Source organism: Lepidochelys kempii, chromosome 18, assembly GCF_965140285.1.
Source record: "Lepidochelys kempii isolate rLepKem1 chromosome 18, rLepKem1.hap1, whole genome shotgun sequence".
In the NCBI taxonomy this organism is placed as follows: domain Eukaryota; kingdom Metazoa; phylum Chordata; order Testudines; family Cheloniidae; genus Lepidochelys; species Lepidochelys kempii.
The window spans coordinates 15,531,724-15,549,092 of NC_136397.1; the positions used below are offsets into that span (position 1 = coordinate 15,531,724).

The following is a 17,369-nucleotide window of genomic DNA, read 5'->3' on the forward strand; positions in this document are numbered from 1 at the left end:
TTTCACTCCGCTTCCATTTTCTAATAGCAAGATTGCTGATCTCCAGTAAGCCTTAATGGTTAGCTGCTGTCAGCCCTTTTGATGCCTCGCTCTCTAAGTGGAAAGCTATTTCTGACATCCCATAAGGCTGCTGCTCTTTGACTCCCTAATCGATTGAAGTTCAAACTGAAGGCCCCCTATTATAACTGTTGCATGCACCTGCCTGTGATACAGCCGTCAGGTGCGAGGCAAAACCTTCTCAGGACAATGTGCCTTGTCTGAGACTCCGCTCTCCTCTTCCTCCCCTGCCTTTGCCCCTGTGATGCCGCCTGATAGTGGCTATGTAGCAATGCAGCCTCCCTTCTGGCAGAGCCTAGTCAGCGGGCCTGCCACTGGTCCAGTGTCATGGTCTGACTCGACGACATCCAGCCTCCATGCCTCATCTAGCGGATGGTACCAGAGATCTTGCTTGGCTCCCCCGGGAAATGGACTGAACTGGCTTATCTTTAGAGCAGGTTCTGTTGCCAACTTGTAGCTGCTGAAGAGAGCTAGGAATGGGGCAGAGCATTGGGGCCAGTCGGTTGGATTGGATTCTGCAGCCCTTGTCCTGATCCTTGTGACAAATGGTACCAGTTGGAGGGGGGGGGGTCCCACCTCTTGCTGGTGGTGTAACGTGGTGCTCGCAGCAATTGTTTGCTCTGCTCCTCCTTTCTCTTTCTGCCTGAGATTTCCTCCCTGCATTTCCTCCTTTGTCACATCTGCCTGCTGCTTAATAACAATCACTCCAATCAATCAATAAATAAAAGATCCATCTGGGAAGCAAATGCTGGATTTGGTCCAGAGTGCCAGGAAGCTGCAGTTGATCTAATGAGGACTTATATTTAAGAGAGAGGGGAAATGGCTCCTTATTCCACAGTGATACTGTAGGATAAAAAATGATAAACGGTGAGAAATCTCTTCCTGACCAAGACATGGGTACCGGGCTGGGACCAGGGGAAAAGTGAGATCAGATTAAATCAAATCCAGGCCTCAAGGGCCTTTATACATCCCACAGTGGGTTCTTGGATCTCTATCCTTGCTGCAGTGCCCCTGTTTTGTCATAGGGACGCTGATGGTTTTTATTTAGGTAGTATCTGTCATCTGGGAATCCTAAAGCGTGTCAAAGAGGTAGCCATCATTGTCATCCCAGCCTTATGGACAGACCGAGCAAGGCCTGATGAACTGAAGTGCCACACAAAAAGTTCGCTGCAGGATAGGGAATGAAACCCAGGACTCCCGATTCCCAGGCCCACCCTCCTTTAATCAGTAGGCTGCTCTACTTCCCATGATGCACTTGACACTCACAGCCACATGCTCTGGCTTGTCAGTGGTGGGCGCTGAGATAATGGCACAGGGGGGCTGACTGTGACTTTCCAACCCTCTGAACACAGCAGCATCATGAGTGACAGCTGCGTGTATTTTTGCTCCCAAACTGCACATCTGCAGCATCTCTTCTGTGCACTCGAGTGTGGTGTTTTCGCAGATGTGGAGATGAGATGTAGGGTCTGATCCAAAGCCCATTGCAATTACTGGGAAGACTCCCTTTGACCACAGTGAGCTGTGGAACAAGCCCTATAGTATGTAAAACTGGGCTCTTGAATTCTCCCTACCTACATTCCCTCAGTTGAATTTTCTCTCTGATCTGGAGAATTTGGGGGAATCCCTCTTGGGTTTTACCTCGATCTGTGGCCTTGTCTAAACTAGAGAACTGAATGGATTAAAAAAATACTATGGAAGCATTATTTCTCTTGTTTAAGGACTGAGAAAGGGGCAACTGGAGAGCTGCCCTTGAATGGCCCTGTTTCTCCAGCAGCAATGAGCTGGCTGAATGCTGCTCAACACTCCCCATTCTTTTCTGCCACACTGTTGGTCACTGCAGCCTGCTGTGGCGTGGCTGGAGTGAGGAAATGAAACCGTTGTAAAGTGACTTGTACACTGTAAAAGCTCAGCTGCAGAATCAGGCTGTGGTCCCCCTCTGAAGTGACAGGTCACTAGGGGCATGTCTGACTCATTCTGCTGGCCTCTTCTGGGTTACTACTTTGGTGTTGAAAGCACGCAGGGACCGCTGGGGTAAAGAGAAATTAGGGGGGAAACAACTTGCAAATTAAAAAGTATCCCAGCTGCGCGCCATTATTTTGCCAACTCTGTCGCTTTCATTTTGGGCTGCATTCTTATTCCAAAGCACGTTCTGTAGATGTCTTGAGTTGCTCCAGCCCTTCCTGTTACATTTTTGGGGTAATTTTTTCCTCTCTCTCTTTTTTTAAACCAAAATATGGCAGTCCAGTCCCTCCTCACTCATGTACCTGATCTGGCAGTTTGTTAATTTCACCCTCTTTCTGGCCTGGCTGGGTTACAAACAGCACGGGGAAGCAGTCCCCTCCTGTTGCCGTGGGACCCATCTGGCCGTTTTTATTAAACACTTCAGAACTGATCACACCGCGGCTGAGATCTGGGCGGATGAGGAGGTGGCTACGCTGCCACTTGCTTGCCTGCATTTTTTCCCCTGTTTTGTTATTAATTTGTCAGGAACTGGCTTAGTGTCTGTCTAAAGCCCAAAGACGGCTTGTGTAGCTGATAGCTTGCAAATTATTAGTAATTTGATTTCAATTGAATGAATAACCCGTTAAAGCGAAATGTACATTAGTCTCAGAAATCTAATTGGAGGTAACGCCATAGAAACGCAGCAAGAGTGCTTGGTTAAACTACCGTCTCCCCCCAAAAAAGATAATTAGGATTTAATTTCATTCTCACCTCTTCATTTGTCTAAATATGAGTGTTTAATTATCCATCTCGGCAAATAGCTGCCTCTGCCTCTGTGTGGATCTGCACTATCCCTTTAACATACGCTTCTCCCTTTCCCCCTGCTTGTCACACTGAGGCAAGGCTATTGTACCTGGCTGTTCAGCTGCATTGAACTTCATTGAGAGTCACCTCATTCTGGCTTTTGGGAGCGCTCTGCTTTCCTGGGCAGACTGGCAGCTGCAGCAGCCCATGAGAAGTTGTATATTAGATAATAGGAGATTTTTAGTGGGACCGACAAATAACACCGTAGTAGCGTTGGAGAGAGGCATGGACTGAACACAAGGCTAGGAGCCAGGAGCGCATGGGCTCTAGCCTCTGGTCTGACACCTGGCCTTGAGCAAGTCGCTGCACCTAAATTCTGTGAGGAGAGGATTGATTAGATAGTGCTGCTTTTATGACACATGAAGGTTTCATAGCCCAGGGGTCTAAGCACAGTGAATCAGGGGACTGGTTGCTCCCAGATTGGTCGGCCGTTGATTTTCTGTGTGACTCTGGGTGAGTCACAGGTTTCCTATCGCTAGAATGGACACAGTGATGCCTCCGCATCTTTGTACAGTGCTTGAGAGCTTTTGGTGAAAGTGCTTAGGTTTCTACGTCAAGTAACATTCTAATGAGCGAATCTACAACGTAGCTGTGAGCTGTAGGGCCCATGCAGAGAGACAGATGTGTGTTGACATCAGTGCAGGCAAAACTCCCATTGGTATTGGAGGAGAAATCTCCAGTTCTTACTGTGATTCACAATGTGCCTGATAGCTCCCACTGTGTGGGTGTGGGTGTGCACGCGTGCACATGCACTGGGGGATCCCAGTAATGCGGTGGATGCTGTACGCATGGCCCCAGGTAGAATTTGGCCCATTGATGGGTTCTGAAGACCTCGTGAGTGAAATGTGTGTGATTCCATCAGAAGCCTGAGGGCTGGGTCACCTTAGTTGCAGCTCCTCTGTATTGTGAGTTTTCTGTTGGAAGGCATATCACAAGATTGTAACCAGGCAAACACGGCATTTAATCTACACATAGCTCTGGGCCAAGCCCTCCAGCAGGATGATTGTTGCTTTTGATTTCTTTTGTGGACAGTGACAGATTGGTTTGTAGAAAACGGAATAGGGAAAGCAAAATCTTCCTTTTTTTTTTTAACTTACAATTTGACTTCGAGCCTGTTCCAAGGAGCATATTGTTGAGTAGAGGAGACTGTAACACCCACCTGTTCCCACTATACAGCTGTCGTGAGATCATTTGTATAGTACAGTTTGATTGGCTAAAATGAGGTAGAAAGTTGTTGGAAGTTTTCCTTTCTCATGGGAGTGGAAATTGGGCTGTGTGAGATCAAGTTTGGGACCATTTTAACCATATTGGTTAAAAAAGCAGTCTAGTTTAGAGGAGAAGTGAAGGCATCTATAAAATATACATATAACAAATGGAAGAAGGGGGAAGTTGATAGTAATGAATATAAATCAAATGCTAGGAATTGCAGAAGATTGATGAGGGAAGAAAAGGGGAGAAGAATAAGGAGAAGTCTATCCCAAGGTCTCTGCCAATATGACCTGGAGGAAAATTCCTTCCTGACCCCAAATATGGTGAACACTTAAACTCTGTGCAAGACCCACCAGCCAGACACCTAGGAAAGAATTCTCTGTTGTAATTCTCACCCTCCAGTGTCCCATCTCTGGCCATTGGGGATATTTGCTAGTAGCTGTCCTGGATAGCCCACATGGCGCTGTAGGCAATCTCATCATACCATCCCCTCCATAAATTTATCAAGCTCAGTCTTAGAACAAGTTAGGTTTTTTTTGCCCCTACTGATCTCTGGGGAAGGGCTGTTTCAGAAGTTCACTCCTCTGATGGTTAGAAATCTTCAGCTAATTTCAGGCCTAAATTTGTTGGTGGCTGGTTCATAGCCATTTCTTCTAGTACCAACATTAGCTCTTACTTTAAATAATTCCTCTTCCATCCCTTTTATAGAGTTCTGTTGTATCTCCCCTCAGCCTTTGTTAGGTTAGGCAAAACAAGCCAGGCTCCTAAAGTCTCCTTTCATAAGGTAGTTTCTCCATTCCTCTGATCATTCTAGTAGCCCTTCTCTACACCTGTTCCAGTTTTGAATTCATCTTTCTTAAACATGGTAGATCAGAACTGCACACAATATTCCAGATCAGTTGTCATCAGTGCCTAGTTTAATGGTGGTAATGCTTCCCTTTCTCTACTGGAAATTCCTCAGCCGATGCATCCTAGGATTGTATTAGCCTTTTTCACAACCACATCACATTAGCAGCTCATAGTCATCCTGTGATCCACCAATATGCCCCAGGTCTTTCTCCTCCTTTTTCGCTTCCAAATGATGCATCCCCAGTTTCCAGCAAAAAATCTTGTTGTTGGTCCATAAGTGCATGACCTTGCAATCTGTACTTTTAAATTTCATCCCATTTCTATTACTCCAGTTTTCAAGCTCGTCCAAATGTTCTTGTGCGATATTCCGGTCCTCCTCGGTATTGGCAATACCTCCCAACTTTGTGTTATCTGCAAGTTTTATTAGCACACTCCCGCTTTTTTGTGCCAGTGTCGTTCATGAAAACGTTGAATAAGATTAGTACCAAGCCCCAGAGGAACTTCACTAGTAACTTCCCTGCTGCCTGACAGTTCACCTTTCATATGACCCATTGTAGGCTCCCCTATAACCAGTTCCTTCCCCACCTTTTGAGTCTCTTATTAAGCCCCACCTTCTCCAATTTAACTAATAATTTCCCATGTGGAACTGTATCAAACGCCTTGCTGAAATCCAGGTAAATTAGATCTACTGCATTTCCTTTGTCTAGAAAATTGATTATTCTCTCAAAGAAGGAGATCAGGTTGGTCTGGCACGATCTACCTTTTGTAGTAAAACCATGTTGTGTTTTATCCCAATTACCATTTACCTCTATGTCCTTAACTACTCTCACTTTCAAAAAGTTGTTCTGAGACCTCTCATACATTTGATATCAAACTAATGGATCTGTAGTTTCCCAGATCACCTTTTTTACCCTTTCTTAAATATAGGTACAGTATTTGCAATTCACCAGTCTTAAGGTACAATCCCTAAGTTTACAGAATCATTAAAATCCTTGCTATTGGGCTTGCAATTTTATGTGCCAGTTCCTTTAATATTCTTGGCTGGAGATTATCTGGGTCTCCTGATTTAGTTCCATTAAGGTGTTTGAGTTTGGCTTCCACCTTGGATGTGGTAATTTCTGCTTCCATCTCCTTATTCCCATTGTCAACTCTTCCACTTTCCCACTCTCCTCATTAGCTTTATCAAAAACTGATGCAAAGTATTTGTTTAGGTGTTGGACCATACTTAGATTATCTCTAATCTCCACCCCATCCTCAGTATTTAGTTGTCCCACTTCTTTTTCCCTTGTTTTCTTTTTATTTATATGACTAAAGAACCTTTTACTGTTGGTTTTAATTTCCTTTACAGGATCCAGTGCTGCCTGGCTTTTGGCAGTTCTCACTTTTTTCCTCTACACTTTTTGACAGTCAAGAGCTTCTTGTTCATCCAGTTTGGTCTGCAGCCCTTACCCATGAATTTCCCCCCCTGTTTGGGCTGCAGGCTTCAGATAGTTTTCCATCTTTGACTTAAAGAAATTCCAAACCTTTTCCACATTTAGATCCTTGAGTTTTTCAGTCCTGTCCACTTCCCTGATTTCCTGAATTTTTTAAAATTTACCCTGTTGAAATCAGGGACCCTAGTTGCAGACCTATTTTTGTTTATCCTTCCATTTAGTTCAAACTGAATTAAATCATGATTGCTCAAACCAAGGTTGTCCTGTTCTTCAGTGATGTCCTCACCACTTACCAATACTAAATCTAAAATGGCATCACCGCTTGTTGGTTTGATTGACTATTTGCTGGCTCCTCTGCCACTGCTCCTACCATAAAATCGTCACTGATAAAGTTTGCGGGTGAGACAAAAACCGGGGGAGTGATAAATAACAAAGAGGACAGGTCCCTGATGGAGCAATCTGGATCTCTTGCTAAAATGGGAGCAAGCAAACCATATGCGTTTTAATACATAAATGTCAAATAATATGCTAGTATGTAAATGTATAATCTAGGAACAAGGAATTTAGGCCATACTGACAGGATGGGGACTCTATCCTGGGAAGCACTGACTCTGAAAAAGATTTGTGGGTCATGGTGGATAATCAGCTAAATATGAGCTGCCAGTGCTACACAGTGTCCAAAAGGCCTAATGTGATCCTCGGATGCATAAACAGAGGAATCTTGAGGAGGAGTAGAGAGGTTATTTTACTTCTGTATTGGGCACTGATGCAACTGCTGCTGGAATCCTGTGTCCAGATCTGGTGCCCACAAGTCAAGGAGGATGTTGAAAAATGGGAGAGGGTTCGGAGAAGAGCCACGAGAATGATTAAAGAATTAGAAAACCTGTCTTGCAGTGATAGACTCAAGGAGAGCAGTCTGTTTAGCTTAACAAAGAGAAGCTTAAGGATTTACTTGATTACAATCTGTAAGAACCTACATGGGGAACAGCTATTTAATAATGGGCTCTCATTCTAGCAGAGAAAGGCATAACATGATCCAATGGGTGTGGAAGTTGAAGCTAGACAAATTCAGACTGGAAATAAGGTGTAACCGTTTAACAGTGAGAGTAATTAGCCATTGGAACAGTGTACCAAGGGTCATGGTGGATTCTCCATCACTATTTTTAAATTAAATTTGGATATTTTTCTAAAACGTAGGGATCGTTTTGGGGAAGTTCTCTGGCCCGTGCTATGCAGGAGGTTAGACTAGGTGATCACAATGATCCTGTCTGGCCTTGGAATCTGTGAATCTAGCTCCCTGAGCTGTGTGAAACTAACCAGTTGCGCTCTGCTGGGGACAGGACAAACCTTTCTTTACTATTAGATTCACATGGGCTTTGAGCCCTGGATACAAACAAACCCCAAAACGCAAAGTAAAACTCAACTGGCACCTCCGTGTTATACCTGATTTTGAGCAAAACCCAGTTTTGCAGGAATTTCACCCCAAGCCCTAACTTTGGCTAATGTTGGCTGAAAAGTTTGTAAACTTCGCCTGAGTTTGAGGTTGATAATGGAATTTATAATCAGACAAAATCCTTTTCTTTCTTCCTCTCTCAAGCTGTCTCTTGCTTTCCAGCGCGCTCTCTGCTCTATAAACTATACAGCCACATTTGTGTTTGCCTTGAATAGCAACAAGAGGAGAGAATATAACCAACTAGATGGAGGAGGATCAGGGGTGGGAGTGGGGGAGTCCACTTCCAACGGACGCACGGGATTTGCAAGATGAAAGGCAGGCAGCAGGCCTGTGACAGATGTGAAGGGTGTAAGGAGCAAGAGTCAGTATGTATGAAGAGTTCTGAGCTGGGAGATCTGATGCTGCATCGCTAAATAATAATAGAAATCTCTACCCAAGCTTGAAAATCCACGGCTTGAGTTTGCTGTCCTATCATTGCAGATCAGGGGTAACTGCTTTGAAATCAGTGGCGTTACTTTAAGCTTAGATGGTTCTGTGCTGTTCACCAGCATGAATGCAAGTTGCCCAGGCTTTTGCCAACCCGGATCAGAGCTTTGTTAGAAGTTGCTCATTTTTATAACCTGTCTTGTTTAGTAAATTGAAATCTAAATGTGGAAAGAGAGATCCCGAGACTCTCAACCCGGAAAAACCACCTTATGCGAAACCTCCATGCGCGAGGGTGGCAGACTGGGTGAATGGGGTCCCCTCCCCACCCTTATAATTTCACTAAAGCCATAATAATTGCATCAGACCCATAGAGGTCTTCTGCTTCTGTCCCTGCTAAACAGCTGCCCATTCCTTGCCCCTGGTGTTTTATGAAGTAAAATCGACAGCTTTTATTGCTGTAATCTTAGCATCTCTGATGCTTCTGTAATCTTTTTGTCTGCAACTGTGAGGCCAGGAAAATGGAAATCTGGAGCAGGTTTCCTAAGCTGTTGAATGGGAGGCAGAGACAAGAAATAGGACTTGCAATTAATGGAGTTAATAAATACACTTCTGAGCATGATTTGATGGATGGAACAACATGGACCAACCTAAAGACCAAGCAGTCCCCTCACCCGCAACTGACAAGAAACCAGACTCCCTTTCCTGAGCCAGGCGTACAGGAAGTACACACAAGTTATATTCTCTCATTAGGAACAAAGCCCCCAGTAGTGCTATACCTTGGATATGTGATTACTTCAAATAGAGTTCAGTATTGCTTTCACCTGTTTCTTAGAGCTAGAATTAAAGCAGATGTCCCTACTCTCCTGCAAAGCACTTAAATCCATCCCAGTCCAGTTTAAGTGCAAACTTGAATCCATCCTTATTCAACAGAGCACTTAACCCTGGGCTTAAGTCCCACTGACTTCACGGCTCACGCTTACGCACTTTCTGGCCTGATTCAAAGCCCGTTCAAGTCAGCACACTTCCGTCGAGTCCAGTAGGCTTTGGATTAGGCCATTGGTGTAACTGGATGGACTTCAAGTATGTTGCTTAAGTACTTTGCTGAATCAAGGCCAGATGGAATGGGAGAGATGATGTCCGTCATTAGACAAACGTGCATGAGGCTCTCACCATGCACGTTCTTTGCTGACGGATTTACTTAGCACGCTCAGCAACCTGTATCTGCAGAGGCTGGTTTTTCACAGGCAGATGTGGTGGTGAGGTTTTGCCTGCAGACAGATGCCCCCTGGAAAACTTGGGCCCCTGGTTGTTGGGAATTGTTTTCCATCCTATTGGCCTGATGAAACAGTGGAAGCTGCCAGGCAAAATTGATACTTACAGGGTGCCCCTGAGGCTGAGGGGAAGAGATCCTAACATAGCCGATTCAGATCAGGGTGGATGCTGCCCATCCTAAGGATGGCAGCGGAAGAAAATCTCAGCTGCTCATCATGGTCTAAATTTAGGATGTCATTCATCTGGAATCCACTGCTCCAGCTCATCACCAGGCAGAGTGATGGAATATAGAAAATTAATTTCTGAGATGGGAAATAGCTAATAATTTATTTACAGCTAGGGCAGGGAAGCATGGAGGGGGCTTGATACAGGATTTTCTTCATGCAATGTCAGTGCTGAGCCTGTTCAGCTTCCCGTGAGCTCGCCCTATTAGCTGAGACAACATCTTGCCACCCCACTTGGCCTATCAGTGTGGCTGCGTGCAGGAGAGAGGAGTTTTCTCGTCACTGCACAGGTCACCCACAGGGCTCTAATTGACCGCACCGCAAAGCCTGTGGTGGGCTCCCGCCGGGGCCGGTATGTGCGCGCAGCATGGCTCGTCACAGCAGCATGCATTTTGGGATAGTGGCGGGGGGAAGGTCACGGGAGCATGCTAGACGTGCACGGCTGGTGGTGTGACCGAGTGTGTCTCTGAGCTGTGGGAAGGTGTCGTGTTCCGTCACTTACCTCTTTCTTTCTTTGTTTTGTTTTGTTTAACAGGATACACACCCACTGGGATTTAAACATCTCCTTCCGAGAGACCTCTTGCAGGTACCATTTTGGGGCACCCTCTTTGTATGGTAGGCTAAGCATTTATGATACACATTACTGGATTATGGATGCAGTTAGAAATGTTCTTTCGTTCTTTCGTTCTTCTCCAACAGAAGAAAGAAAGAGAGTCAATCCTATAAAAGGATGCACTTACTGGTGTCTAAAGATGTTTTTCTCAGCTCTGCTTTTCAAAGCATGGAAAATCACTGTGCCAACTGATGCTAATCAGTGGGCGGTGGGTGTGTAGATGTCCGTGCAATATTATTAAGACCCTGATCCTGCAAGCAGTTCTGCATGTGGGTAGTTCCATTGGAACCTTTGGGCTGTTCACCTGCATAATGTGAAGCATGCATTTAAGGGACTGTGGGTTCAAGGTTTAAAGCTGCAAGAGTGACTTGGTGGCTCTTACAATTACCTTTAATGCATGGATGGTGGTGTTGTGGGGAATTTAGACATTTAAAATCACCTTAAAACAGTGGTTCTCAAAGCCGGTCCACAGCTTGTTCAGGGAAAGCCCTTGGCGGGCCGGACCAGTTTGTTTACCTGCTGCATCCGCAGGTTCAGCCGATCGCGGCTCCCACTGGCCGCGGTTCGCCGCTCCAGGCCAAAGGGGGCTGCGGGAAGGGCGGCCAGCACGTCTCTTGGCCCGCACCGCTTCCCGCAGCCCCATTCGCCTGGAGCGGCGAACCGAGGCCAGTGGGAGCCACGATCGGCTGAATCTGCAGACGCAGCAGGTAAACAAACTGGTCCAGCCTGCCAGGGGCTTTCCCTGAACAAGCAGTGGACCGGCTTTGAGAGCCACGGCCTTAAAAGACAAACATTTAAAAAAAAAAAGAAGAAAATAAGAAAAGCCTTAACTAAGAGAGAACGTAGGAATTGCCATCCCAGTTTGGATCATTTATCTTTTAAGTCTGGTATCCTGCAGTGATCAACACCTGAAAAACGTCAAAATCTACACACTGTCAATATCTTGTTATTACATGCTTTGCACAAATGGGAAAATTCCTTCCTGTCCCTTACAGTGATCAGTTGATGCCCTGAAGCATGAGATGTGACTATCCTTTATGTCTGTATGTAGACTATAACTGCCAGCGTTATTGCTGGTCATGAAATTAACCAGCCCTTGTAAAAGTCTACCTACAGTATTTGCCTCTATAGAGACAAGAGGAATGCATGTTCTAACTTCTGTTTTATATGAAACTCACTATTTGCCAATGAAATACTTGAACCAGGCATATGCTGTTTGTTTTCTGGAGGAGAGACAAATCATTACACATGGCTAATAAAGAACAGGTGGTTCCCGTGAAACTTCTTGGCATGGGAAACCTGAAGGGAAGTGTCTCTTCTACAGAAGGATGTTGCTGGGCCCAAACAGAGTAGGCCGGATTCTGATCCTGGTTGCCCTGGATAATTGATTGAAGTTGATGGAGTTACTCTGGATTTACACTGTTGAGGCTGAGATCAAAATCTGGCTGAGAGGATCTCAAATTTTATAGCATGGAAATTAATTAGCTTTCAATTAACAACCCAGCAACAGTTTCTGGTGCTCTGTGCAGAATTCCTGTTCAGTTCTAGAACTAGGTGAACAATGGGAAAATATTATTATTATTTTAGTTGCAATAATGTCCACTGTGTGCTAGGCGCTTTCCAAACAAACACTTCAGAAGGGTGGCCCGTGATCTACGGAGCTCAGAATCTAAGGTCAAGCAAGGGCATTTTATTGAATAATTTATCTGAGTTTTTGACTAGGTCTGTATGACTATGTCTCGCTGCATCTTGGTGTAGTACTTACCCAAGAGAACATACCTTAGCAGCTTTAAAAAACATGTACATTTCAATATTGCAACTGATCTGGGTTGTTCTCTCTTTAAAAGCTTCAGAAGGTTTCATGAAAAGTAAATATCAGTGGCAGCAGGAGAGTACATTAGAAATGACTCCCAACTCTATCGCCTGCCCTTCAAACACAACTCAGACCGCTTCGGCTTCCTGGCTGTGAGCCCCCCGTAAAATCTTGTGTGGAGTGGCAGGGAGGCGAGAGGATCTTAGGAGAAAGATTGTATTTTTGACACCCCCCGCCCCCTCAAAAAATCTTGAACTTTAAAGCGGACAGATTGAGCTGTTTTATTGGAGGTATTTGTATGAAGTTTCTCATCTAAATTATAAACCATGGGGTGAGATCTCTGTTTGTTTGTTTGGTTTTATTGTTTGTTTGTTTATTTTGGTCCCTGATTTGATTCAGCAAAGCATTTAGGTACATGCATAAGTCCATCCCTATTTAATCAAGCATTTAAGCATGTGCTTAAGTTCTTGGCTGAATTGAGGCCTGGGATCCTCATTTGGAACCTTGAAGGCACTGTGGAGTGAGGTGTGAAATTTGTGCTGATTCACACCCCATTAGGAGCCATTGAAAGCAGTCGGTTTAACTGGGGTTCAAATCAGTGCGGCATTCAGCCCAAGTCTGGGAAAATGTCATTCTTAACATTTTAAATGTTAAGAATACAAAACCACAGCCCAAATTAGGAGATTCTAGGATGCAGTCTTGCAAGCTCACTTCAATGAGAACACCCCTTGACACCATTAGGAGTCCCTGTCCAGACAGCTTTCAGGATAAGGTCCCTGTGTTGTTGCTTTAAGCTTATGGGACTTGAAAATTCAAATGGATGGATTCCTTCCCGGCAGACCCTTTCATGATAAATTTCAGCCTGGAGTGAAAATTTGTGGCCCAGTTATAAGCTCCTAAAAAGACCGGAGCTTTATAATGGAACTGCTTACACAAGCCTTAACTAATAGCCATGTGAACAATCATTCTGGAGTTTAATACAGCTGTGACTAACGGTGCACACACTTTTTGAAAATTAAAATTCCCACCTTTTAAAAATATTATTTTTGAAGCTGCAATGCCAAGGCTAAAATAATGGTTGAATTTTTATGTCTGTGAGCAGATTTCTCTGTCTTTCCCCCATTTAACTGTTTGTTTCCAGTAGCTCTTTCCTGGCAACTTAGTTCCAACATTTGGATATTCCTTTTCCACAGTACTCAGAGAACTCAATCCATTGTGTGCCCACTATCATTGGGACTTGGCAGTTATATGGTAAAATACAAGTTTTGCCACTGCAAATCAAACGTCTGATCCAGTTACCTCAAGAAGTGGCCAGTCCTAATGTTCCAGCAAAAAGCGGCAGGTTCCCTGTAATGCAGCAAATTAATTGTGCCACCAGCCGATGCCCTGAAACATGAGATTTGTCAATTCTTAACACTGGTTTGCTAATAAGAAACATTTAAAGGGACAATGCTTAGTGAAAAGGGGCAGAATCTGGCTTAACATCCTGTTGGGAATTCCTTGGATTCCAGTTGGGTGTTCATTGTAATTGCTTAATTGTTTATGTAGGCCCTACACAAAGCAATGTTGTATCCTTCTGATGACACAACAGCCTCAGCTAAGTGACCTGAGCTGGTGACCTGGCCCCACATAACTATTAAATATAATGGTTAATAGCTTAGCTAAATCACATTCTGATTTCTTGAAATGTAGACTCTGAATGAGATTTCAATGAGTTTTAACTGTGTAGATGGTCTGTTGTTCCATTATTAAGGTAGTCTGAGACAAAGCAGGCCTGACACTGACGGCTAGTAAGTTTCTTCAAGGAGCCAATTTAAAATGAATTTTAATTCAAATTAATTAGCAGATTTATTTGTAAATTCCATTCTGTACTCAAGCTGTAAGTGCTGTAATTTAGGGGAATATTAAAGAGGTGGAATCCCTGGTTTAAGTACAAACCCAACTCAACCTCAACTGTAGAGCCATGATCGATGCCTCCATAATAGACTAGACCTGGCCAGGTGAGCACTCAGGTGTCCATTGTGAAATCAGAGGTAACTCAGCCAATCACCCCTCTTCCTCTACAGCCAATTTGCATGCTACTGTTCTGTTGGCTCTAGAGAGTCAATGGTCTGACTCCTTAAAGGCTCCTTGGCAGCCTAGTAGCTTGGGCATTGGTACTTGGAAAAGTTCCCCATGGCACTGCCATTTTGGCTTTGGTCTGGGCTGAAGCACAGAGAAGCTGAGGCAGGAGTGAACAGGGCTCTTCCCCTCGCTTCCCACCCATGCCGCAGCCCTCCTCAGTCCCCTGTCACTGCTTCCCCCCGCCCCCACCCCACATCCCCACTTCCTCCCCCACCAGCCCCTCAAATCCCTGCTCACCCTCATGCCTGTCTCCTTTCCCCTCTGCAACCTGCTGCTTTCTACCGTTGGAGGAAGCTGCAGGGGAGACGTCGGCTTCTGCAGGCTTCTGTTGCTCTCTCAGACTCCAGCTGAAGTCACTGTCCCCCCTCACCTTGACCTGCTCCCCTCATTCTGCTGACTCCTGCTGACTGTGGGTGCTCAGCAGCTCTGCAAATCAAGCCCCCAATTTTCAGCTTGGGCCTCCAGTTCAGGTGTAGATGACAGCGGGTGCAAATTTGAGCCTGCCGACTAGGTCACTTAGATATTTTATCCCCCTGATCTGCCAGGGCAGAAAAGAAACATGCGTCTGTTTAAGCAACCTAAATTGCCTTACAACTCTGAAATATATGGCGCCACTGGACTACATGATGGGGTGGCATAAAGGTTTTACTGACCCTTGTTCGAGGTGACACACACAACTCACCACTCATGAGTTATGCAGGTCATCCCAGATTCCTGCTGCGATACCTTTAAGCTGCACCCCACTGTTATGTGGTTCTCTCCCCCCCTCTTTTCAATCAAAAGGGTTGCCTTCTGACTTGCCCCGCTTCTCTGTCAAAAGGTTGCCTTTGATCTTCCTTTCCAAGTCGTCAGAGGTTGCCTGGATTTGTTGGAGTCTGGTCACCTTACAGTCGCTGTCTGCATTGTCCTTGATGAAAGGAGGTTTAATTGGGTACATACAGGTCTGCACACAGGCACCAAAAGATCAACATTGGGAACTGTCCTGAAAAGGGAGATTAAGATCTCTCCGAGGGCCTGCCAGGTGCTCCTTTTTCTTTTATGCTTTGAAGTTAATGTGATGGCTGGGGCTGGCGTTTTAGCAAAGTTCCCAAGTGCCTCTGTTGAAAACATTCCTGTACAGTAACGTTCCCTTGCACAGATGTGGTGGTCTCTCGAACGCTTTTCTAAAACGCCTTTAAATGGTTTAGTAAACAAGGCATTTTCCTTTTTATTTTGAGAAAAACCTGTCAGGTTTCTCAATAATGAGCAGGTTCTTGGGGCCCATCCTGGCTTGGAGCTGAACAATTCAAACAAGGAGCTGAGTGCTCTCACCGCCCCCTGATTTCAGCGGGAGCCAGGTGTTCAGAACCCTTGTCTGGATTAGGCTCCTCATGCTGAAGCGCATCATAAAGAGTGGGCTGTGTGAGCAGACGTGCCGGGCAGAGGATGTTTCCCACCTTTTTGGTGCTGTTCTGTTTCTCTGTGTTGTGGATGGAGGTGGGTGAGACGGTAGAGAGAGGCCAGGAATGAGAACACCCTCCTTTAATGCTGTTGAGTGTTACAGCCATCAGATAAAACCTGACACTCATCCCAGAACCTCTAAACACTTTACACGCAACGAAGCCTGCCTGCTTTGCGAGGAAAGTGTTGGTATAGGTGTTGCTCTTATTAAGTATGGGGAAACTGAGATAAAACGGAGGTTAAGTGACTTGTCTGAGGGAACCCAGGAGTCCTGCTGCTCATTCTGGGCTCAAGCCCACACCCTGAGCAAACCTCAGAAAGTGTATTGAAGGCACCTTGAAGATCAGCTATGGGAAAGAGGTAAAAGAATGAAGAGGCCAGAGACAGCAATGAATCACTTTGCTTTAGCTGAATGGGGCACACATCTCAGGAGTTCATATGTATGGAAGATCCACTCAGACCAACAGAGTTATGGGACCTACCAAGCAAACTGGCTGTCCCAGAGGAGAATTTCTTCTGGATGCATCAGATATGAAAGGGGCACAAAGTGTTATAAGGAAAGCAAAGACCCCAGATACCCGGAGCAAATAACTATTTAAAACCACTGTTTAAATGTGGTAGGGTCTGATCAGCCATTCTGGACTGGGCCAAGCCAGATTATACTGTGCTCAAGACCACACATGGACCTAGCTCAGAACCTTGGTTTGTTTGTATTTTGGTTTAAATCCGGCTGTACCGTAGTTTTGGCCTCATCCACATTAATCTGCCAAATGCTGTTATATCCTGTTCAGCAAGGACTGAGTTTAAGTGGTGTATAACCTGGATTGTTGTATGCATTTGTTTGCTCTGTGTAGATGGGGCCACCCACATTTAAAAAAGAAAGAGAAAAAATTGTGCTGACGAAAGAATAAAGGCTCTTTGAAGAAGTTGTTAAATCGGTGCACAGTGAAGAAAGGTGAAGAGTGGGTGAGAGGAGAAATAGAACTAGCTGATTTTGCTTATTCCCCTGGAAGGTGCACAGTGAAAAAGAAAGAAGGAAAGGGGAAAGAAGGAGGAAAGGAGAGGGAAAATAAAAAGCAGAAAGCAGACAGTGACATGCATAGCAAGGATGATGCTGAGTCAGCAGGAAGTATCATGTATGATGCAAGTAATGTTATCAGGCATCAAAGTATAACACTACGTTGCTCTTTAAAGTATTAATATAATTAATTTGGTATTTGCTGGTGAACTGCTATGCTTTAATATAGGAAACCCAGGGTACGGATTCAGGGGGCTTTGAGCTGATGGAGGATGGGTACGACCCTTTAAAGTCTTCCAGTTATCAGCATCTGCTGCTGACTGATCCAGTGGTCATTGGATTTAGACCATTCAGTTGCAGCAGAAAAGGCCAAGCGCTGGCAAATTAGGCAAAGTGGCAAGGATGCCTAGGAATAGGTTGATCTGTGCAGAAGGAGGTGAGCCAGGATCTGCTAATGTCTAACCCCAGCTCAGAAATGGACTCCCTCTGTGGTCTTAAGCAAGTCACCTAACTTCTGCCTCAATTTCCCCATCAGTGAAATGGTTCAGTAGTTTAATTAACTACATGAGGGTGGACTTGAAGATGAGGCTTACTTAAGTAAAAAGAGTCAAATCTTGCCCTTATGGTTGGGAT

The 17,369-nt window shown here is 44.9% G+C and overlaps 1 protein-coding gene across 10 annotated transcripts in view; it reads left to right on the forward strand.

Moving 5' to 3' along the window:
• The window catches only part of SAMD11 (sterile alpha motif domain containing 11), a 221,497-nt gene that overhangs the window by 105,937 nt on the left and 98,191 nt on the right, over positions 1–17,369 (forward strand). For 9 of the 10 annotated variants that reach the window (XM_078849360.1, XM_078849358.1, XM_073317120.2 and 6 more), the window contains one exon: positions 10,264–10,314. The exons of the other annotated variant lie outside the window; for it this stretch is intronic. In XM_078849360.1, the coding sequence (XP_078705486.1) occupies positions 10,264–10,314 (51 nt within the window). The remainder of the gene's footprint in view (positions 1–10,263; positions 10,315–17,369) is intronic. 10 annotated transcript variants of the gene reach the window in all.